A 24,670-nucleotide genomic window follows, 5' to 3' on the forward strand; every position below is an offset into this window, starting at 1 on the left:
CTTTAAGATCATGGAATCATAGAACCATTTAGGTTGGAAAAGACCCTTAAAATCATCCAGTCCAACCATTAACCTACACTACCAAGTCCACACTAAACCAATCAAGGGTAGACTAGACTAAACCATGTCCCCAAGTGCCACGTCTACCTGTCTTTTGAACACTTCCAGGGATGGGGACTCCACCACCTCTCTGGGCAGCCTGTTCCAATGCTTGACTACCCTTTCACTGAAGAAATTTTTCCTAATATCCAACCTAAACCTCCCCTGGTGCAACTCGAGGCCGTTTCCTCTTATCCTATCGCTTGCTACTTGGGAGAAGAGCCCAACACCCACCTCACTACAACCTCCTTTCAGGGAGTTGTAGAGAGCGATAAGGTCTCCCCTCAGCCTCCTCTTCTCCAGACTAAACAACCCCAGTTCCCTCAGCCGCTCCTCATAAGGCCTGTGCTCCAGACCCTTCACCAGCTTTGTTGCCCTTCTCTGAACACGCTCCAGCACCTCAATGTCTTTCTTGTATTGAGGGGCCCAAAACTGGACACAGTATTCCATGTGCGGCCTCACCAGTGCCGAGTACAGGGGGACAATCACCTCCCTGCTCCTGCTGGCCACACTCTTCCTGATACAAGCCAGGATGCTGTTGGCCTTCTTGGCCACCTGGGCACACTGCTGGCTCATGTTCAGCTGGCTGTCGACCAACACCCCCAGGTCCTTTTCAGCCAGGCAGCTTTCCAGCCACTCTTCCCCAAGCCTGTAGCGCTGCATGGGGTTGTTGTGACCCAAGTGCAGGACCTGACACTTGGCCTTGTTGAACCTCATACAGTTGGCCTCGGCCCATCGATCCAGCCTGTCCAGGTCCCTCTTCAGGGCCATCCTACCCTCCAGCAGATCAACACTCCCGTCCAACTTGGTGTCATCTGCAAACTCACTGAGGGCGCACTCAATCCCCTCATCCAGATCATTGATAAAGATATTAAACAAGGCTGGCCCCAAAACAGAGCCCTGGGGAGCACCGTTCATGACCGGCTGCCAACTGGACTTAACTCCATTTACCACTACTCTCTGGGCTCGGCCACCCAACCAGTTTTTCACCCAGCGAAGAAGTGATTTCTTCCCTGTGTGACTTTTTGACAAGGGATGGTGACTTACATCTTTTTGCTGGTTGAACAAATTCATGTAAACTGACATGAAGAATTTCCTAAGCCAGCATCTGAATTTACAGTTGCTTGTTGAGGCAGTGTTACGTAAACACATTGGTTATAATTGCTAGGTGGTTTTTTTTTTTTGTAATATGAGCTATGTGTAGTAATAGTTCTTGTGACAGTATGTACTTAGGTCAACCAGTGTACTATAAAACATACCTAGAAATGATCACAAGCAAGTTTAATTATTTGCACTTTACATGCTTTATTCAGACAGGTTCAATAAAACTACAAACAAGAAGTCAGCTCAAACTCCAAAAACGGAGTCTCTTCCTGTACCTGCATTTGAAGCTACCGTTCTGGATTTCCACAAGTCACAGAGTTTGGGAAGCAGTGAGATATTGAATGTACAGCATAAAAGTGGACCAGTATGTTCAGTGGAAAGTAACATTATGTGCCTTAGTCAACCACAGATGTCTCTCTTGTTGAACACCGAGGTTAGCTGATGCTTTCATGTTGCAGAACTCATTAACAATTTGTCTAAAGTTCAAGCATTTCTGAATGCAAGTATTTTGCATTTAGTATGGTAGTTTAAGACCTGTTTAAGTACCTTGCAAGCAAGGAGCTTCATAGCTCGAGCTTTTACAGTTCTTTTTGTAGATGGTGGTGTCAGTGCTTGCTGTCTCCTCTTTTACCCTTCCTCACTATTCTTTCCTTGTCTATGCTGCCAGTAGACGGGGCAAAGCCAAGTACTGTTAGAATTTTAGATTGGTGTGGCTATGGTCTAGACTTCTAGCTTGCCTGTACAGAGCACATATGTTCCTGAGGTTTCTCAACAGCTTCTTGTTTTCTTTCTCACCTGGAAATAATAGGTAAGCAGTCACTTATCCAGTAGCTTTAACATACTAAAAAAAAAAAAAGTAGTCTGGAATATTGTACTTAATTGCTCTGTGCTAAAGGATAAAAGTAAGAAACAATTCCAGAAGGGGGAAAAAAAATATTGTTAAGGCATAAGCATTTAACGTCATTCTTCTTGATTTCCTTGGTTCCCTCATTGTTAGTAAATCCAATACTGACACATTCAGCAGTATGTCACATATATTGAATTGGAGTTTTCAGCTGTGATTAAAGATGAATAATTTTGAGGGATCCAAACAGCATAGTATTTCCAGTGCCTCTCAGTGGAAAACTGCCTGTGGTGGAAAAAAGACCTTTCTGCTGTCAGTTCAGTTTCTTTTTTCATTGCTAGTTTGACTCTGATGGCCTTTGTTTTTAATGGACTTGGCACATTAAAACTACTTCTTGTTCATTCTTAGAGTCATTGTTTGAATGCTTTTGTAAAATGTAAGAAGGCATCATCTTGCTTGTACAGCAATGGAGAGGTATCTGCTTATATTTTGTAATTCTGTAGGGTCAAAATGATGGCTCCACTAAGAAAAGCAACAAAAAAAGTCAGGCTACAAAATCCCCTACACCTTTATCTGTGCACAGTTTGAGGATTTTTTAACTTATGGGGTTTTTTTATGTTTAGCTCTGTTTAGGTCAGTGATTTTATTCCTACTTTTATGATACCTGATTGTCTGTCTTACAGGAAGGCAATTCTGTGGAAAGCAGAGCTTCATCAAAAACTTTAGATGAAACAGTAGCAAGCTTAATTCCCTCTTCATTTGATGGTAGAGGTAAGTGCTCCAGACAAATTATTTCCCAGTATTTTAACTGCTTTTGGAAAACTAAAGTGTTCTGAGGAGGTGTTGATGTGTAAAGTAAAAAGGGAATTAAACAGCAAGCTTATTACAAAAGAAAAAAATGAATAAAGCTGTATCAGTTTCTTTCAAATGAGATGAGCACTTATAGCTCATTCTTACTTATAGATTTCATCGGCAGATCAAAACTCGGATTGTCTTCCTTCTCTGTCAAGGGCAAATATTGCTGCAGTTGCCTCCCATGTTGTTTAAGGAGGAAAGTAATGTATATTGATTATTGGAAGTCTGACTCAATTTCAGATTTTTTTTTCAAGAATAAATGAGAGGTAAATATTTGATCAGTCATGATAAACAGATTTGTTTTAAAGTCTAGTATGTACCTAAAAATTTTGTGACATATGTTATTTCTGTCAAATCTGTTAAACAAAGAAGTATAGCTGTGGAGAACTGTGATGCTGAAATAGCCCCTTTTTTCGTTTTGTTTACCTGTTGTCTGGCTGTGGGGATGCAGAACTTTTTTTTTTTTTTCTTTTAAATTGCCACAAACTATCAAGTGGCTAGTTTCAAGTATAGGTATTTAAATTTAATTGAATTAAGTTTAATTGAAATAATTAAATCCAAAATTGTGTGAAAAAAGGTTCTGTTCAGCAGGACTCTGTCTGGGAGGTGTCATATGCATTATGCATTGGATCGTCTAAGTGCCTCTCACTGGATTTCTGTGTATGCACCAGTCTGGAAAGTTCAGTCCTTATCTTCCCACTGACTTCACTAAGGATTCAGAATGGGCAGATTAATCTGCTGAAGTGCCTTGAAGGGCCCTCCAAAGATAAAGTTATTCCAGAAACATTGAAGTAATCTAATAATGTTTCTTCCCCAAACGCTATCCTCAGTTCCTGTCCCAGAGAATAAAGTAGCAGTTTGTGGTGGGTTGACCTTGGCTGGTGGCCAGAGTCCCACCCAGGTGCACTCTCGCTCTCCCTCCTCAGCAGGGCTGGAAGAGAAAATACAATAAAGAAGCTTATGGGTCAAGGTAAGGACAGGGAGATTGCTCACCCATCGTGGACAAAACAGACTCAACTTGGCGAAGATGAATTTGTTGCCCATTCAAAATAGGGTAGGATGGTGACAAACAAAGACAAAACTAAAAACACTTTCCCCCACCCTTTCTTCTTCCCAGCCTCATCTTCACTCCTTTGAGGGGCACAGGGGGATGAGGGTTGTGGTGAGTTCGGAAGAGCTCCAATCTGCTGCTCCTTCCTCTGTAGGGCTGCAGGGGCACAGCCTGCCTCACCATGGTCTTCACCACGGGCTGCAGGGGAATCTCTGCTCCAGTGCCTGGAGCACATCCTACCCTCCTTCACCGACCTTGGTGTCTGCAGGGTTGTTTCTCTCCCTTTTTTTCTTACCCTTCCCTCTCACAACTCCTGCACAGTGTTTTTTACCCTTTAAGTATGTTATCACATCGGTGCCACCAGCATTGCTGGTGGGCTCAGCTGTGGTGGTGGGTCTGTTTTGGAGCTGGCAGGGGCTGGCAGTGTCCATCTTCTCATAGAGGCCACTCCTGCAGCCTCCCCCTGCTGCCAAAACCTTGCCATGTAAACCCATTATGCTATTCAATTGTTCAGTGAAACCTTTTCTCATTCTTAAACAAAAATTTAGATTTTGTTCTGTGTTTGCTGTGTGTTAGGAATATCTACAAAGTTAATTAAGTGTGAATTCTTTCAAAACACTGATACCTCTGGGTGGTAGTCAGTGAAATTCTTGTATGCTGAGGCACATTACGAAGTCTTTCAGCTGGTATATATGTCTGTAAAACTGGGAAGTTTTTAGAAAGTACTGATGTGGCCTTGTATGTGAAAGCTGTATGACTTTGGGATAAATATTAAAGGAATTTTGTATATAAATATAGCAGAAGTTCCTTATTTTAAAGAGAAATAGCTTAGAAATGGGCATGGAATTATTTGTATATAGTTAGAATGACACAGTATAGATTTCCAATTATAATTTAATTGGGCTAAATATATGTATATAGTGCTGGACTGTATATGGAGTAGTTACAATTCGAGAAAGCTTTCTGGAGAAATGAAATGTGTGTGTCTTATTTCAGTCCTTTCTCAGAAAAAATATGTGTCTCTGCTGTATTTGCTAGTCCTTGATTAATTCATTATTGATCCTTTTTTTTTTAATATTTGAGAAATATTCTTGAGATATCTTTGTATATCGCTTTTTTTTCCAGCAGCATTTCCTGAAACACCTGCAGATGGCTCTGCTCAGCCACATGTGTCTTGGGCCATGATACTTTCACAGCCCCCAAAGAAAATTTTGTCATCACCAGCATCTGAAGATCTTTCCAGAAGCAAAGGGAAGCAGGATGGTGAAGCAAAGGTACTAGAGAATTGTCTGCTCTAAGCTAATTTCTGTCACTGTTTGATTGCGTCTCTTGATGTGAGACATTGCTGGTTTTTTGCTAGGGTCTGTACAGTGTCCACTTCTAATGTAGCTTTTAAGAAGTAATATAAAGTTACCTTGTCCCTACTAAATTTTTCTTCTATTGTAGTGGAAAAGAATTAACAAAATGTCAAAAAGACAGTGCTACTCCAGCAACATGAATTTCCAAAATAGCTGATTTGAATACATTACTTTTAGGTTGGATTTTTTTCAAATTCCTGACCCTCAGAATGAGATGTGAAACGTGGAACTCTTGTCTTATTTAGGTGGATATTTCCTATTGAAATCTCAGTACTCCCGATAGGTTCTGGTAACTGTGCAGTGTGCTTCAAATGAAGAGTTCTTGCAGTAGCTCTGAATTTCTAAGAGATCTTGAATTTTCCTTGTCCACTTAATGTCCTAGCCTGGATTGATTAAGATACTCTTTAGTTGTGTAAGTGTGGCCACTTGCATTTATTCTGGTAGGTGGTATTGAAATAAATCAATTTCTAATGGTTACACCTCCTGACTTTTTCCAGCAGTCAGAAACAAAAAATGATGCTAGTGAAACTGAGCCTGAGGAAGGGTCAGAAAAGAAGAAAAAAAAGAAGAAGAAGAAGAAAAAACTAAAATCACCCAGTGACACAGAGAAACCTCAAAATGAACCTACAATACAGGAACCACCAAGGATTGAGGTACAGTGAAGAGGGTTTTTTATTGTTCTTTTAAGTGTTATGAGTGTATTGGAAGACCAGATGTTAACACAGCTTTGTACAAAGTCAGGTTCAAATCCCACTTGTAGAGGATATTGGTTCAGGTCCATTTCAGTTGAGAAGTTTGTCAGAAGTTACTGGTAGGGAACAGTTGTGCCTTTTGACACCACATATTCAGTGAGCACAGAGGAGTGCAGAAGAGACTTCGGAGCAAATTTGGAATGATGCATCTGAGAGTCTGGATGTTAACAGATAATAAAAGTCAAATTTCCTAAATTAAAAATATTCTGTAGTAACTGTTGCAGAAAGCAAAGTGCCCAAGGGATGGGGAATATACTGGGTACTGTAGTGTGCAACAATTTTAAAGAATGTGGTACTGGTATTACAATTCCACCCATCTCACGTCTGGAAGCAATTTCTGTGGAACACAGTTGTCACTGCTCACATTTCCTGATTGCTAATTCCAGGGGTTTTTCAAATTCATATAGTTGTAATGTGCATATTAGTATTTTGATACTTTTGTGTATCAGTATCATGAAGGCTTTAGAGACTCCCACATTAGAGAATTGTTGTATGGTCTGTGGTTTTAATAGCGCTTCATTGAAAGCCCAATATTGCTAAGCACTATGTACATGTGTTGATTTACATGTTTGATCTAGTGTACATAATGTTCAGTCTGTGAAATGACAGCATAAAGAAGCCTTCCTGGCTGTCTTCTGTTCTGTACATTTTAACATGGAACATAGAGCAGAACTGTGGCTACACGTTCTTTTCATTATGTGGTTCATTGTCCTCGAACAGCGCAAGAAATTACTGTTTACAGGCCTCCTTGTTAGAGAATTATGTGTAGTATCAAAGATCTGCAGGTTCTTTCCCTCATGAGAACATCCCCATTTTTACTATATGCTAAATGTCTGACCTGTGAATAACTTACCATCTAAGCAGAAAGAGAATGGCAGGAGTCATGGAAAATAGTAGGAAGGTAATGGGACTACTGAAGACAAAAATGGAAAAAAAATGGCATAGAATCGTGGAACAGGACATATGCATTGCACTGAAATCTGTGATGTGGATGTAGCATCTGTTGTGGCAGTGGGGGACAGCTTTCAGACCCTCCTGGTTTGCTGGGAATGATTGTGTGAGCATCCATTTGAAAAATGGGAGATGCTTCTGTGATGCTCTTGAAGTAGAAGAGCATGGAAGGATCATACCTACAGAACTTCTGGGCACCCAGGAGATTTAAGAAGGTTCTGCTATGTGCAACAGCTCACCAGAGCAATATATTGGAGTGCTTGCTAGTTTTATAAAAGTCACTCATTTACAGACACTGTTAATGAGTATAAATGGATGCATTTGGGGAAAAGTAATCCTGTTTTTCCATACACAGTGGTAGGCCCTAAGCTAGGTATTTTTCCTGAGGGGAAGAAAAAATTTAAGCTGCTATTGATAATCAGGTCACTGCTGGTAGTACTGGTCAAACATGCAAACAGTGCTGGGAATTGTTAGGGATATAGAGAAAAAAATGGATTATGACAATACATAAATCCAGGACGTGTCCAATCTAAATATAGTGTGGATTTTGTTTTCTTGTGTTTCCCCCACTCCTTAAAAAAATTTACATACTTGAACTAAAAAAAGATAGACAAAAGGCTCCAAAAATAATCAAAGGTATGAAGCAATGTCTGTGGGAGGCAAGACTGAATAAACTAGGACTTCTCAGTCTGTAAAATAGGTGGCTAAGTGGGAATCAGAAGCGACAAGGAAATAAAAAGGAAATTATTTGATCTTCCTCCTAATTTTGTTTGATGTCCTCTGATTCTTATAGGTGACGAATTAAGAGCAAATATAAGGAGGTGTGACGTCACGCTGAGTGCTAGATTTTAATTATTCCTTTTGCTACAGCATGTTGCAAATGCCAGAAATTTCTTTGAATTCAAGGAGTGATTGGACAGACTGAAATAAAAATTTATTCTAGTGAGGGCTATTTAAATGTAAAGGTACCACGTCTGGTTCAGAAAGTCCCTAAGCTAGAAGAGTGTGTTTGTGAAACACTTTTCATTTTCTTGCAGATGTCTTTTGGCATACTTCCAAGCTTCTTTAAAAATAGTTCATTGGGTGAGGTGTGTCTGTCCTTATGCTAGAGCTTCCTAGCTTGGGCTGTTTAAATGAAGTCTTTTGGGCTGCAGAAGAAGTGTTGGTGTGTTCAGTAGTATTGGATCACAGCTAAAAAGGCCTCTCAAAGTGGAAGGAGGAGCAATTGAATGAAAACCAAGCTGGTGGATGAGGATCATTGTGATTGAGGTAGTGGATATAAGGTGACCAGTGTAGAGTGGAGTCTGGATAATGTATCGTCTGCTAATAAAATTTGTTCTTGTGTCTAAGCCTACATAATCACTTGAGTGATTTATCTGTTTATTTTCATACTGTAGTCAAGAGTTACTACCCTTTTGCCTGCCCTTTTTGCTCTTCACCACTCATCCATTTAAGGCAGAATTGCACAGCTGGAGACTGTACTGGAAGAAGAGGGAAGCTGTTTGCAAGACTGTTAAATGATCTGAAAAACACTCCTTTAGGAGCTGTTTACCTCTAATTATTTGTATCAACTGACAGCAATAGCAAGGTGCTGTTGGAAGCATTTCTCCTGTAAGTTCTTTCAGCCCTATGTTAGCTACCGTATAGATGACTTAACAATTGTAGTGCTGATTATAGTTGGTGGCACTGCACTTGGCTTCTGAATTTTTGTAAAGTGAAACAAATTATGATGAATGTTTGATAAGCAGGGAGAAAATAATTTGAATGTAGGAAAACTCAGTTTTGAGAATATGGACTTGATAGTTCTTATAAAATCACCTTCTGATTTATTTGTTTAGGATGCTGAGGAGTTCCCTGATCTGGCAGCTGCTTCTGATAGGAGAAACAGACTAGGATCTCAGAAGTCATCATTTACTCCTGCTGTCAGAAAGCAGCCTGAAGTAAGTAATCTTAACAGCATTGTGTGAATGTTAAGAAAATAAGCAGGAAAAGACTGCAAGTTTTAAATGAGACTAAAGGTGAAATTCTTTTGACTAAATGTAGGTGCTTATGGTGTGGGCCTCTGCCCATGGCAAACCCCTTAGGTACTCTGTGGACAGTGATGAGCTAATCACTGTATTCAGTAGATTCATATCATTCCAAAGGAGATACCTTTTTGGTCTCTGAACTGCTGCCTAAACTCTGGGCTCCTAATTCCGGTATAGGCACCTCTGTTGCGGACAGTTGAAGTTAGTTGAGATGAATTCTGTTTATGTAGTTTTATTTTCCTACAGGTAGTGTTCTGGTTTAATTTTGCATTTCATAAAAATAATACTAAGACTCTGAATTTCTGCCTTTGCTGTTTGTTCATATAATCAAATTTCAAGGGTATCTGAGCAGTGTAACACTTTGTTCTCAAGCTGTGCAAGGGTAAGAATTTGAGTCTAACATCAATTATAAATTCATGCTTTTTTTTTTAATGAGTGAAATGAATCCCAAGGATTAATTTGGAAATTAATTCAATATGGGAATGAATCCCAAACATAAATTACAAGGATTGGAAATATGATTGCTCTCACAAAGCAAATAACATAAATAATAAAGGTGCAATTCCAGGCTTCTGTTTCTTTGAAACTAGTTTTGCTGCTAGGAATTTTTGTCCTTTGTTTTGTTTCACTGTGTATATTAGTGGTTTAAAAAAAAAAACAAAACAAAGCCAGAACCAAACAAAAACCAAACCCTTTGTTTGCTTTGAGGCAGTAAATTGCATTGACAGGAAGGAATGAGCAGGAAAAGGCACAGTAATTGCTCAAACCAGATTTGTTACAAAGTGCTATACAGACTTGCACCTCAAATGAGAGAAACCTTTTAGCTTTGTAGGCGTAAGTGGGATATAACCTCTCAAAACTTACCTAAGTTGTAGAGACGTGATCATTAAGTCACTCATACTCCTCTGTAACAAATATTTGAAGGTGAAGCTGCCTTGCTGTTTTTTTCTTCCAAATCTGAAAAAAAGAAGGAAATCATGAGTCTGATGAAGTAATATGGCAGCCAATAAATAATGGCACTTTTAGAAGGCCACAATAAGGTCATCCTAAAGCCTTCTCTTCTCCAGGCTGAACAACCCCAACTCTCTCCGCCTTTCATCACAAGAGAGGTGTTCCAGCCCTCTGACCCTTTTTGAGGGCCTCCTCTGGACCTGCTCGAACAGGTCCATGTCTTTCTTGTGCTGGGGACCCCAGAACTGCACACAGAACTGCAGGTGGGGTCTCATGAGAGCAGAGGGGCAGAATCGCCTCCCTCAACCTGCTGGCCACGCTTCTTTTTACACACCCCAGGACAGAATTGGCTTTCCAGGCTGCAAGCGCACGTTGCTGGCTCATGTCCAGTTCTTCATCCACCAGTATCATCAAGTCCTTCTCTGCAAGGCTGCTTTCAATGCCTTCATCCCCCAGTCTTTTTGATACTGGTGGTTGCCTCAGCCCAGGTCCAGAACCTTGCACTTGGCCTTGTTGAACTTCATGAGGTTCACCCAGGCCTACTCCTCAAGCCTGTCAAGGTTGCTCTGGATAGCATCCCTTTTCTGAAGCATATCAACTGTACTACTCAGCTTGGTGTCATTCACAAACTTGCTGAGGGTGCACTCAATCCCACTGTCTACATTCCATTTGAATTCAATATCATCTTCACTCCACCCTTTTCCATGTGTCTTTAAATATTTTCTCTTCCTCCTTGTCACCTTTTGTCTCTAAATTTCAAAGATCCATCTCCCTGAAGAGCCTTGGGATAATCGGTCTCCCACACTGGATGGAACTTCCAAGGTGGATGGACTGTCAGGGAAGCAAGCTTCATCTTCTATATTAGAAAGAAAGAAAATGCAGGTAAATGAATTCGTGTTTGAAAACAAGTTTACAACTGAAAATTACAAATGAAATTAGTGTATTTAAATATAAGACTAAGTCCAAGCGCATCTGCAGTTGTTTTCATAGTTTGTCATTCATACTTTGAGATAAGTGACAAGATCCTCTTGATTAGAAGCACTCAATGGTACTAATTGCTAGCCCACAGTTTGTGATGCCGTGTATAGGGAAAAATACTAGCTTTTCATTAATGTCTGCGAGTTTCAGATATCAGGAATTTTTCCTTCACCAGTCTTATTTGATCATGGCATAAATCCAGTCCAAACTGATTGTCTGAAGGCGTTGGGAACCTCTTGAAAGTGGCTCTGCTAGATTAGGACAAGGAGGCAAGGAGATCTACTTAGCTTGGGGCAAGGAGAAGAAATACAGAGCAACACTGAAGTCACTAGTTCCATGCTGGTGATTAGGCTCTGATGCAAGATGAGATCCTAGGCTCAGAAGGAGCAGGTCACATTCCTTAACGCTATTGTAACAGAAGCTATAATGAATTGATCCTCCAGGATAAGTCTTTTAAAAGTATAAAATCTGTGAGTCATTTTCTTAGCATGTTCTGCCATTGTAGTTTGCCCTTTTGTAGTCTTTGCTAGACTATCCATTTGTAATCTTTTTATATTCTGAATCATTAAATGTGGTGCCAAGTTTGGGAAACCATTTTTGCCTTCTCTTCAAAGCAGACAGAAAGATTGCTGCTTATGAGGAGATGGTGCTTAAAGATGGTGACCTCCCTTTGTAATAAGGCATTGAAGATAATGATATATGTGTATTGCAGTCACATACCCTGGAAGATTCAGAGAGTAGTTTTTCTGTACTTTTAACAAAACTTTCAATTCTGGTAAGCCTCTTTTCTTTTTCAAAGATAGGTGGCAGTCTGACTGAAGTGGGAGCCTGGCATAAAGTACCTCTGCTATTAAAGACTTTATACTTTTATGCTTTACTCCAGTAGCTATTCAAAAGTTATTCAAACTGTTTCTGATTTTTTTATTTTTCGTATTAAAGTTGATGTGTATTTAAAGATCAAAATACTTTCACTGAATGAAGTTAAAAATCAAAAGTATCGTGGATGAAGATGAGTGTATTACACACCATACAAAATACAGTCTTTACATTCTGAAATGGAGAGTATTACTAACTGGTACTGAACTTGTTCAGGAATCATCCAGGAGCAGTGGTAAGAAGAGTCAGATTCCTGTGCAGTTGGATTTAGGTGGCATGCTGGCAGTCTTGGAGCAGAAGCAGCAAACAGAGAAGTCAAAACAATCTTCTAAACCTGTGGTGTTTTCAGGTATTGGTTACAATGAAATTTCTTTCAACTTGAGTTGGTTTTAAGTATTCAAATGTTAAATATAGCCTGATTCCTGATCTGTAATGATCTGTGAATATGCAGGCAGGAGCACAGTTCACAAGATAGAAGAGAAAATGAAGGTTCTTTAAAAAAAAAAAAATCTGAATTGTTTGGAGGAAGCCTTGGGGAAAGAAAAATCTTCAGGACAATGATTTGTAAAAGAATACCTTATTTAAATATGAAAGGTGATTGAAATTCAGCTTTGACGAAAATACTAATGTTTGTGGAGGTTTTTGCTTTGTCTTAAATAACTGTGTTACTGTTGTGATGTGAACCTGCAGGAAGGGGCTACACAGTAACAAAGGCTTTCTTAAACTCTTCTGCTGCTAGAAATCCTAGAGCTGTAACTTGAGTGAAAAAGCTCCTTTGCAAACACAGGGGTTATATGAGAGTCAGTCAGCCCAACCCAAAGGATGAGCTCTGCCATACCTGATAATTGTGAAATGACTGCTGTTAACAAAATGTTAGGTGTTGGTGATGGAGAGAATCTTCCAGACCTTGTGGATGCCTAACCAGGAAGCAGAAAAAAAAGCTCAGTGTCTTTTTCATTGTAGGTCAAAATTTAGTCTTGGCTATGTTAGTGCAGTGTATTTTGCAAAAGGAAACATGATGTTTGCTAGAATTTGATGATGACAAAATTTCTCTCCTTATTTCAGTAAAGAATTTCTTCAAAATTTTTTTCTGAAAGAGAGCTAACCATGAAAAAATAAATCTCATGATGTTTAATATGATAGCTGAGCTTTTAAATAAAAAGCTCGAAGTACCAAGCATCGATGAGATTTTTGCTTTACTGAGACAACTTGTAAGATGCTTTTTAAATTTTTTTTCTGCAATTGATCTTTTTTTTTTCATTTGGGTCAGTCAAACTCAATGCTGCAGAGGTGCTAATAACCAGTTTTGTTTATGTAAAATTATACAGTGCATGGATTGGTGAGTAGATGGTGGAGCACAAAAGTATGGGTCACAATACTTGCTTTTTGATACTAAATTGCCTGTGTCTGAATCTGCTGCAGAAGAGAAATTGGTATGTCATGTTTGTATCCTAGAAGTATAAGGCAGGTGTTACCTCAGCTTTATACTTTCTTTTTAACGTTCAGTGCAGCCATTAAATTGGTGTGTACCAAAATGTAACTTCAGTTTGTGAAGTGGTATTGTGCTGACCTCTGTAACCAGAAGAGAAGCACAGTGAAGAAGAAGGGCAAGGAGTATGCAGACAAAGTTATTCCATTCCACTTGGTATTTAATTTGGTAAATAATGTACAGATGGAACAGCATAGTAAAGCAGTAATTATTTGAATTTAAATTACATTTTGGAAATGCTTCAATCGTGCAAAATGACACAAACTGTTAAAGCCATCAAGTTCAGGAACATGAGAACTCTGTGAATTTGAAATGAAGAGGTGATATACACAGTGAAGGAAATACCATGTGTCTGCAGGATGTATACTTCTGTATTGCTTCAAATCCAGCTTCAATTTCTGTAGCCACCTATGCTAACATACTGCACAATGTTTTTGGCAGCGTTCTCAATTTGCCTTTGTTACACAGAAAAGAAAAGCTGTTGTGTAGCAGTCTTATGACATAAAGTCTTTATGCTGATAGTACTGTATGTGGTGTTGGAGGATCAGCATACAAATACTTCGGAAGCAGTAAATGAAGATGGCTTAAGACAAGCTGCTGGAAGCTTTGGGTGTTTTTTAGGGGAGAGGTTGCCTGAGGCACAAAGGTGTCAAGCTCATTCCACTGACACTTATGTCATCCTTGTCATTGACTTGCTAATGTAACCTGGTTTATATTGCAGGTAACTGAAGTTTGACAAAGTGCTCTCACATAATACAGCAATTCCTACTGATAGTGAGTTGAAAAGAGAGAGTAGTTTTTAAGGTGTGAGGTCACGGTTTGGAAGGTCCAGTGGTTTGGCCAGTCATTTAAAGCTTCTGTGCTCTAAACCCTCTGAAAAATGCAAGTAGAGTAGACATCTCCTGAGAGTTGTGCTGGTTAAGCAAAGGAGGCTTAGCTGTAGCTTTGCATTACTCATTACTCATCTGCAAATGAACTTCATCCAACTTCACTAAGGCGTAACAAATGGTAGGAGTAAGTGCTCCAAATTATTTACGGCAGTAAATCTAAAGTCTGTAATACTGCAACTCAGTATTTATCTTAATGCAGTACAGAATCTGTGGAGGAGGAAATGCCATTACCATGAAACGTGGAGATTCCTGAAGGTTTACAAAGCTGGCACGGCGTGGTGTTGAAGGTAGCTTGGAGTGCAGTGTTTTGCCCAATTGTGCTTTTGAGAGTTCAGGGACAGAGCTTGTGATTCTAGTTGTGTAATGAAAGTAGAGGACATGTCAGTCTTTTGGGAGGAGTATCTTTATTAAATAACATTGTTTAATGACACAGGATTGCCTACAAATATTCTTAATAAGCAACACAACACAAACATAAATATGTGTATACTAGTCCTAATCCAGTCATTAAACTTGCATTGGATTCTAGTTTAGGTGTTTCTTATAGTTGTCTGATGCAGACTTTTTTTTTATCTCAGTTGGTGGTGCCATACCATTGCTTTCTAAAGAACCTGCTACAGCCACAAAAAGTCACCGGTTAAACCAAGGAAAGATGCCTCATAACCCTTTGGATTCCAGCGCTCCTTTGGTAAAGAAAGGGAAACAGAGAGAAGTCCCTAAAGCAAAGAGACCAACACCTCTTAAAAAGGTGCTCATATTTTTACCTTAAATAGTACAATGTAGGCTACTGTAACTTCAGTATTACTCTGTGAGTCTGTTAAACCTTCTGGTATGGAGATCTGCATCACAGTATCCACTTGTCTAAACTCAATTTTAGCTTTCCTTGGTTTAAAAAAGGGGAGGGGGGCAGGAGAGAAGAGGGGAGTCTTGCTAAATAGCATATACAAATTCCTCCAAAATACATTTTCTCACTTAAATCACTTGATAGCTGAAGAAGTGCCACTAAAAAGTGTCCACACATCATTGGTACAGGGGGACATCTAAAGAAATCTTATTTCGTTTGGACAAGATATGCTTATTTGCAGGACTGGGGAGAATGGATCAAACAAAGGTAGTATTTAATGTTTCTGTGCTCTTCCAAGCCAGAACCTCAGCTGATTCTGCAGCAACTAGTGTTAAATCCACCTGGCAATTTCTCTTGTATTGTCTCTCTTTGCCCATTCACATTGCTTCCTGTTATGTCTTCTGTACAAAGGATTTTGAGATACCACTCCATCTCTAGGTCACTTCTTGGTCTAGAACAATTCTTACAGAGCTGGTGAAGGTAGTTTGGTGGTTATTCTGTGCTGCTTAAATGAATTTGAGAACTGTACAATATAAACAACATATACAACAGACTCTGGGGGCTGATAATTACTGTGTCTTCTGGCTGTTCTATCTTCATGCAGTCGATTTTTCTGAAGTAGGTTTGAGAAGACAAAGATTGCTTTGTCTGTGTAATATCTGTGTTCTGAGTATGGTAGCTTATTTTTGTTCTTTGTTCATCTTCGACAAATGGAAATGGAGAAATTTACTTTTGCAGTTAGATTCTGTGGTGTATTTGGGTAGAATAGCTAAGGTAGTGGTCATATATATAATAACTGCTTCTTAGCAGCTATGAAAGCAGAGAATGAAGATGAGTTTCAGGAAACTGATAATTGCTTTTACCTACGGTAGCATCTCTGGATCCAGCATAGGTGCTACTTTCCTTCCTTCCTTCCATGTAGCATACAGCTTAGCTATCCGTGCTAATTTCTTCTCTTTTTCTTCAACCAGCAAATTCAGAGAAGGCGATCTATTAGACTGACTCAAGATTTTTAATGGGGGAATATGGGGAAGAGTAACTGTGTGTGTATATATATAGAGAGAGAGATATGTGCATGAGCGTTTGGCTGAATTGATACAAATTGACAGTCTGAAGAAGAAAGGTAAAGAGGGAGACTTTTTCACCTGCTTCTCTGCATTGAAACAATTCATTGCTTTAACCTCGGTTCTCCTCTTGCAGTTGATTCCTAGTAATTATTTTCTCCACCCGGACACTGATAATCAAGGAAAAAGTCCTTTTCTGTGTAGATTTAGGGAATATCTTTCCTTCTTTTTATGTGCAAATTAAAAAAAAGAACAAATGTTGTAAACTTTGAATGATAGTGCCAAACTTTTTTATGAATGGTCTGTATGTAAACACTTGGTAAGAGAAACTGCTTTGTTATCTATATGACATTGAATTGATTTGGGGCTTATAATTATGTTTTTTAGATTATTCTGAAAGAAAGAGAACAACGAAAACAGCAACACCTGTTAGAACAGAGAGCAGTGCCAAAAGATGAAGATAATACTTGTCAGTCTGCAGAAAATATTACTGAAGATGGAACACTTGTACAGGATAGTCAAGCAGGTATCTTTCAAGAGGCAGCTATAATACAGTATGTAGATAAAGATTTTAGAGTGAGCACGTTTTGTACTTTCAAAAATGTGTACCAAATACTGCTAAGTGAAAACTGTAACATCAGAATTTTCTAAGATTCAGCTTGAGCTTATCTAGAGTTTAAAGTGTGCCAAAGGTGATAGTCAATGTAGTTGAGTAATTGGGATTCTGATTACTGTTCCACACTTCTATGCCTGTTGGATTTATTATATGTCGTGAGAGTCTCTGCATATCTCTGGCAGTCTGTTTAAAAAGAGGTACAATAATAAAAACTAAGAGATAAAACATGTATGACCTGTTCCTCTACTACCACAGACTTTTGTAATACTGAAGTAATGAGTCTTCCAGAGATACTTGAGAAGTTAATTTCTTCACAATGCTTTATGGTCTGTGTTTTCATTGAAATATCTTTATTTACATGATAGCTGTTCCTGTAATGCAAGTTGCTGAAGGGTTTACAGAGAACACAGGGATGCAGGTGTCTACAGAAGGTTCTATGACTTCAAAGCAGTTAACCTCCAGTCTTCCAAAAATCCATAGTAGGAATTTTAGAGAGTAAGTATTGATTGTATTGATGTCTGTTTTTCCATAGTACCACCAATATGGCATTTCTCAAACAAGATACTTCAGTTGCATTCTGTGTGGCATTAATTGGAGTTTAGACTGAAGGTTATAAATTTTTTTTGTTTTTTCTGTAAGCTGACACACAAACGAAGAAATGCTATCCAGAGAAATAGTCTGTACATTGCTGTAATTCTCACTTCAAAATGCATGTTCCTTGAAGAAAAAAAAAAAGATCAGAAATTCATTAGAGACTAAGGAAGGAAAAGGAGCTGCTGTTAAAGTATAAGCACCTTATTTTAAATAAATGGAGTACCAGCTTAATATTTAAGAAAAAGTGTAGCTGTTGTGGTTTAACCCCAGCTGGCAACTAAGCGCCACACAAACGCTTGCTCACTTGCCCCCTGTGGGAAGTGGGAGAGAATCGGAAGAGTAAAAGTGAGAAAACTTGTGGGTTGAGAGAAAGAGAGTTTAATAGGTAAAGCAAAAGTCGCGTGCACAAGCAAAGCAAAGCAAGGAATTTATTCATTACTTCCCATTGACAGGCAGGTCTTCAGTCATCTCCAGGAAGGCAGGGCTCCATCATGCGTAACGGTTACTTGGGAAGACAAACGCCATCACTCCGAATGTGCCCCCCCCCCCCCCACTTCTTCCCCCAGCTTTATATGCTGAGCATGACGTCATATGGTATGGGATATCCCTTTGGTCAGCTGGGGTCAGCTGCCTCAGTGGCTTGTGCACCCCTAGCCTACTCACTGGTGGGGTGGGGTGAGAAGCAGAAAAGGCCTTGACTCTGTGTAAGCACTGCTTAGCAGCAACAAAAACATCCCTGTGTTGTCAACACTGTTTCCAGCACAAATCCAAAACATAGCCCCATGCTAGCTACTCTGAAGAAAATTAACTCTATCCCAGCCAAAAGAAGCACACTAGTACACCTTACTTATTTTTAATGTGTACTTTGGTTTTCTGCTGCCAGACCAAATGACAAAAATGACTAGCCAGATGACATTTTCATATTGTAGCTAGGCAGAGAAATAAAGGGAAGATTTATGGGTTATTACGTGCAAACACTTTCAGTTTTGTTTAAACAGACGTGTATGCATGTTCACTTTATAAAAGAAGAAATAGTCATTACTATATGTGAAGAGGTCAGAGATCCAGTCATGACAGTTTAAAACAGTTAGTTTAGGTAAGCAGTGTTTTAACTTTTAGTTTTCCTTCCATAAAGGCACCACTGGCCTTTTTGCAGTTCATGTTATAGTAAAGGTTAATACTGATACAGCCATTCTCTATCTTCCTGATGCCATGTGTTAGCTCTAATATAACTTTTAATTGCATTAAAAATTACTTAATTTGTGTCTGTGCAGCACTGTTTTACTGAAAGCATAGTTTGTGTTGAATATGTACAGGGCAACTCAGTCCTACCTATTACAGGATATAGAGCATTCAGCAAAGTTTAGTATATTTTGTGTCTTTAGATTAGATTTTCAGTGTTTTACTAGACTTGTCTTTGACACTTAGTGAAATCAACTGGAAATAGTAAATAAAAACTCTTGTAACTTAATTAAAACTCTAAGATCCAGGATAGACCTTGCGATCTCTTCTCACAGTCTTATGTGAATTTGCCACTTGGCATCTTTCTGTTGACTGTGCAGTTGAGGTATCTTTAGTTTTTCTCATTGAGACCCTTTGTTAGTGAACGATTCTTTCTGTAAAAGATGGGGGAGGGGGGAAAAATTTTGTGTCTTTCCCAGGGAGTACTAGAAGGATGAAGTACATTCATTTTTATCCTTTCCTTATGAACACCACAAGGCTGTAGTCTAATAAGTGAAATAGGATGACAGACAAAAAATATGAACCTAGGGAGCAGGAATTTGGTCCAGATTTCCGTCTTTGTTATAGGTAGCCTTGCATTTAAATAAATTAGAATTTTATACTTTTGTTGGTGTACTTTGATTTAGATAGGTCAAAATAAATGCCCTCAGAAAAATGCTTCAATAGAAAAACATATGTGGTTGGGGTTTTTTTGCTATAATATATCTATAGGTTTAGTGTACATGTGTGTATGTATTTTTAGTGTAGTTTGATAGGGGAGCCAGATACCACAAGTAACAAAGCTTTTTGTAAGTTCTCAGCCACTGAAAAAAATCTTAAGTAAACTTTTGTGTTCATGTATATAACAAGTGTGTTTGGAGTGGAAACAGAAAAAAAGACAAAGACATAGAATAGCAGGTAAACTGTTTATATTTTACGTATTTTTACATATTACATATTTATGTGTTACATATTTGTAATTTTAGGGGTTTTAACATTGAATTGATTCTTTCTTCCAGTTATTGCAGCCAGGTACTTAGCAAAGAAGTTGACAGTTGTGTGACAGATCTCTTAAAAGAACTGGTTCGTTTCCAAGATCGCTTGTATCAGAAAGACCCAGTAAAGGCCAAGATAAAACGCAGGCTTGTTATGGGTCTTAGAGAAGTTTTGAAACATCTGAAGCTGAAAAAACTGAAGTGTGTCATCATCTCTCCTAACTGTGAAAAGATTCAGTCAAAGGGTAAATAACTTTAAAAGAAAAGGTTTGTTTAATAAAAGAAATGTAAAAAAGCAGACTCTATACTGGCAGCAGTATTATTGGAGGAACTTACTGGAGTAGCCTTTGAAATCCAGTCATATAAAGATGCCTTCCTTCTTTAGATCGTTTACTGCTGTGCAGCTGAAGTGTGAGCCGAGTCAAGACTATCTGGGGTGGGGGAAGTTATCTGAAACTAGGATCTGTTTAGTTATTGATTTGCAGTGCAGCTGCACAGAAGGTTGCACTGGCGCAGCTGAGAAGAGACAAAGGTTACTGATGCCGGCTGTGCCACCACAAGAAGTCCTGCTCTACCAGTCTCTCTTAAGCCACAGACTGACAATAAGTTGCCAGTGATTGTTTAAAATGTTGTAGTAATTATTGTCATTACCTTCTGTTAACTTTTAAATAATTTCTTAGCAGCTGGGTCTTTTTAATACTAAATTAGACTGTACTACACATATAACAAAATATGTAAGTAGGAGCAGTCTAGTGATACTGCTAGTTAAGAATTAGGAAAAAAAAGTAAAATTCTCCTTTAAAAATGGAGATCTAACACTGTTATTGAGAGCCATGTGTTTTTTCCTATAAACTTTTGTAGTTTCAAAATGCCCCCACAATCCTGGGGTGTTTTTTGCTATGTTTTAACAGTACTGTCCTTTAGTTATAATCAGCTTGAATAGTGTCATTCTTTGCAAATTCTGTTGTCTGCTTCAGGTGGGTTGGATGAGACTCTACATAACATTATCGACTGTGCCTGTGAACAGAATATCCCATTTGTTTTTGCCCTTAATCGCAAGGCCCTAGGCCGCTGTGTGAACAAAGCAGTGCCTGTGAGTGTGGTGGGAATTTTTAGCTATGATGGGGCTCAGGTAAGTTGAAATAGGTAGGTTCATGTTTTTGTTTACCTTTACTTCTTACCTGTAAGGGTTAAAAAAAATATGCTGACTTCAAGGTTTTGTTTGTTTGTTTTGCCTTTGCACACATATACTCTTTATCCCAGGTCAGTGGCTTATATGAAAAATTAACTTTAGAAGTACAGCCACTCAGAACTGTTCAAAAAAGTAGTTTGGCCATCTCTTCTTGACACGCTCTCCATCTAGATCTCTTTCCAATTTTTTTTCCAACAGAATTGGTGTTTTCATAAATGCTTATAAATGGTTTGTCTTTCATGTCTTTATAGATACTTAGCTGCTTAACTTTTATGTGTGAACATATAGGTTCTGAATAAGGAATATTCATTACAGATTTTCACAGATATGTTAAAACTTACTGTATGATTTAAGATCTACTAATGTTTTATATTTCCATAGGACTATTTTCATAGAATGGTACAACTGACAACAGAGGCCAGGAAGGCCTACAAAGACATGATAGCAGCTTTAGAGGAACAAGCTGAAGGAGGACTAAGAGAAACCCAACCCCGCATCTTAACCACTGAATATGAAAAAAATGGCTTATCAGAAACTGGTAAAACATCTTCCAAGGACTCTGATGAGGATGTACCAAATTATAGTGAGTATTTGACTTGGTTTTGGTTCAGTTTTCACTCAAAGTGCTCTTCAATTCTACTATTTTCACTGAAACAAATGACACCTGACACTTTAGTGGTTAGTAAGGGGGGGATATTCTGTTTTCTTTTATTTACCCCTGCCCTCCCCTAATTTTATAAACCTAAGGTCAGGCCTTGCTGAGAAAGTCTTAGAGAGAATTCCTCTCTGAAATCCACTGATGGCAGGTGGTACTTGTTGCGTTGTCCAAGGAGGTTTAACAGAGTGCCCTATAAGTTTTTTTTTCTAGAAGGGCATACTTTATAACTAATAGTGGACTTAAGTTTTGTACTGAACCTGTTTGAGATGCATCTTCCAGTCCAAAGGTGTATGTTTCGTAAAGGCCTTCTACTTCTAGAAACACATTCCTCCGGCTCATACAGTCAGCAGACAACGACAGTATCACAGATACTAGACAAAGTAAAACTTCTTTGAAAGTTCTGAAAACTTCTGAGGTTTTTTTTAAAGTTGGATCCACCTTCAGAGTTAGCCTTGCTTGAGTAGGGGGCTGGGCACAAGGACCTCAATTGATCCCATCACTCCTGAAGTATTCTTTCATGCGTCATCTGGTGTTGAGTGGTGTACACACCAACATGCCCCTGTGCCAATTTATCTCAGCACTTACGGCAAGGAGGAAGTAGAGAATTAGTGTGACTTTTCATTTTAAGTTTTTTCTCAAGTATTATACACTAACCTGTTTGGTTTTTTTTTAATTTTAATATTCCCTAGTTAAAATCTGGAAGAAAAAACTTGAAGAAGAGTATAACCCATATGCACTGGAACTGGACAAGAGTGCAACTGCTGACATGGTGATAGTGAATTCAGAAGAGCATCAGTAAATCCAGATCCAATTCTGTTGGGCTTTCACTTTTTTTTTTTTTTTAAGACCCCTAGGAAGAGGGTAGCAAAACAAAATAATTAAATAAATAACTGAAGTCAGCTAAGTAAACTATTCTGAATCCCTTTAAGCAAAATACACACTGGAGCACATAAGGCACTGGCTAATGCTTTTATGTTCTATGTATTTGGCTGATTACTGTAGCAGGTGAGAACAGCAAATTGTCTTAGTCCTGAACCACTTGAACTGGCTTGGCATACTTTAATGGTTTTATGGACTGGCATTGACTTGTTAGTGATGCAATATACCAAAAGAACTTGCTAGCAAGATAATGTTATTTGGGAAGAGATTCTGTCAGCCAAAAGGTTGGGGCCTGTGCTTTTTATTTTTAACTCTTGTTTTTTGATTGTGGGTTTGCTTTTGTTTTTTTCTTCTAAATAAACCTGCTCAGGTGGGCAGGCTGGCATCAATGTCACTTTCTTCCAGTCAGCAAGAAATTAATTCTGGGCAGGCAGCTTGATTGAAACTAATTATGGAAGGCCTTAATTAACTCTATCCCAGCTGAAACCAGGACAGTCATCAAGGCCTTCCTTAGCTAAGTGGTGCTTAGTTGCTGGCTGGGGCTAAACCATGACAATGATAAAGTTCCCAGTTAGCTCTTCTTTGAGATATTTTGTTCTTCTGGGATCATACAGCAGGTGTAAAGGAGAGAGCAGGGACTGCAAAGGTCTGAAATTCCTGAAGTGAAAGTGCTCTATTTAGAAATTTTAGAAAGTTGATTAAGTGTACAATGATGATGTTTCTGATGCTACTGAGACTAGTTTATCATAGGTCCTGCTTTGAAGTTAGAGGATCTTGAAGGACAGCAGATGTTTGAGCCTGCTATCCTATCTGTACCTTCTCCATGCTGACAGACTCCTCATTCCTGCAGTTTTGGGTTGCGTTTGTGTATATAAGAGTTTTTGATCAATCTTGGTTTTTATCTAAGGTAGGGAGAATTTATATCTTATACAAAATAAAATTTATATCTTGTAGGAAATAAAATTTTAAAAACAAAATGTGCTCATAATGGTGGTGGAGCACCTTAGTGGGAATGTCCTACATAAATACTGTTGTTTACAAGTTGCAGACATAAGAGGACAAGCCTAAAGAAAGTAATTGGAGGATGCACATGTAACTTCTGTCAGCTGTTCTGAATGATGATATAGATGCCATGTGCTGCTGCCAGAATCTCTGAAGTGTGCCTGTAAGTGCTTCACCACACTGAATGTTTCTAGTGCAATACTGTTGAAAGTAGCTGCCTTGTGAAGTTAGAAGTGATATAAACACTTTAAATAATTTTGAAATTCAAACAATTTTGTAGAATGTAAATTGTATAAAATCTGTTACAATATATTGATACTATAAAGTATGGTTGTGACTTAAATAAAACCTTCTGGTGGGCACTTAATGACACTTGAAATGTCACTTTTGAGGAAGAACATTGGTAAGGGAACTAGTTGGTCACTAGTTAAGATGATGATCTTTTTGTATTAGTTTTTTCTAATCTTAAATGGAAATTGAGGGTGAATGATCCCAGTGATGAAAGATGTTTTTGGCCAGCAAATATCCTTGAGCCAGAGGTAAGTTGTGATTTATTTGTACTTGTGCCACTTTGATACATATCTAAAACTCTGAAACTGCTAAACCTAGTCACTGCATGGAATGGGCACCAGTTGGTGAAGATCACATTAACAGCTTTTTTTTTTTTTTGGCCATATTTTCTATTTTGTCTTACTGTAGGAGAGCATAAAAAGTTATTTTGGAAACATTGTAGGCTGGTTAAAATCTTAGGGAGTTTTCCTGTTCTTAGAATATAGCAAAAAAAAATCACTATTAGGGGTCACAGCTGTGTTCACTAATCCTGTTACACAGATGTTTTTTCACAAAGTTGAGCTAAACCAAAAAATCTAGCAAAACTCAGCTATGCTCATGTAAAACTCTGACCTCAATCTTACAAAGCCTTACCTTTCCACTTAGCACCACAGAACTAAACTTAAATGTGCTCCAAATCTATTGAACTAATAAGAGGAGGGGCAATTCAAGAAAAGTGTTTTTATAGTTGTCCCTTGGCCATGAAAGATGTCATAAGAGAAACACAATGGGGAGAAAGTTCCATCTGAACAGTGGTGTCAGAAGTCTGCCTCAGCATTAATTTATGATTGCCAATGTGAAAAATGGGGAAAATGGTTTGTATGTAAGAATTTTCAGCCTGCGTGTGTGACCACAAGGCAGTCTTATATTAAAAAAAAAAGGTCATTCAGGAAAGTCTTAGGAGTGAGGAGAATGCTTTCTTTGATGTGGGAAACAATCTAATTTAAATCTTACTAGTTAGGGGATAACTTAGGGATAAATACGAGGCTTCCTGCTATGGCTAGGAACAGCTGTCCCCATGAACTCAAGCCATAGTGATTCTTAGATGGC

General features: G+C 38.6%; 1 protein-coding gene across 4 annotated transcripts in view; it reads left to right on the plus strand.

Annotated features, from left to right (window-relative positions):
- SECISBP2 (SECIS binding protein 2) overlaps positions 1 to 22,602 on the plus strand; it is a 29,386-nt gene extending 6,784 nt beyond the window's left edge. For 3 of the 4 annotated variants that reach the window (XM_075726195.1, XM_075726197.1, XM_075726198.1), the window contains 14 exons: positions 1,413 to 1,636; positions 2,731 to 2,818; positions 5,079 to 5,227; positions 5,809 to 5,964; positions 8,853 to 8,954; positions 10,755 to 10,874; positions 12,063 to 12,195; positions 14,804 to 14,973; positions 16,521 to 16,659; positions 17,115 to 17,244; positions 19,584 to 19,804; positions 20,537 to 20,691; positions 21,133 to 21,334; positions 22,099 to 22,602. In XM_075726195.1, coding sequence (XP_075582310.1) covers positions 1,413 to 1,636; positions 2,731 to 2,818; positions 5,079 to 5,227; positions 5,809 to 5,964; positions 8,853 to 8,954; positions 10,755 to 10,874; positions 12,063 to 12,195; positions 14,804 to 14,973; positions 16,521 to 16,659; positions 17,115 to 17,244; positions 19,584 to 19,804; positions 20,537 to 20,691; positions 21,133 to 21,334; positions 22,099 to 22,208 — 2,099 coding nt within the window. In that variant the 3' untranslated portion in view covers positions 22,209 to 22,602. The remainder of the gene's footprint in view (positions 1 to 1,412; positions 1,637 to 2,730; positions 2,819 to 5,078; positions 5,228 to 5,808; positions 5,965 to 8,852; positions 8,955 to 10,754; positions 10,875 to 12,062; positions 12,196 to 14,803; positions 14,974 to 16,520; positions 16,660 to 17,114; positions 17,245 to 19,583; positions 19,805 to 20,536; positions 20,692 to 21,132; positions 21,335 to 22,098) is intronic. The other variant, XM_075726196.1, reaches the window with a different exon arrangement.
- Positions 22,603 to 24,670: the final 2,068 nt, after the last annotated feature.

The sequence above is a fragment of the Pelecanus crispus genome, chromosome Z, assembly GCF_030463565.1.
Source record: "Pelecanus crispus isolate bPelCri1 chromosome Z, bPelCri1.pri, whole genome shotgun sequence".
Lineage (NCBI taxonomy): Eukaryota > Metazoa > Chordata > Aves > Pelecaniformes > Pelecanidae > Pelecanus > Pelecanus crispus.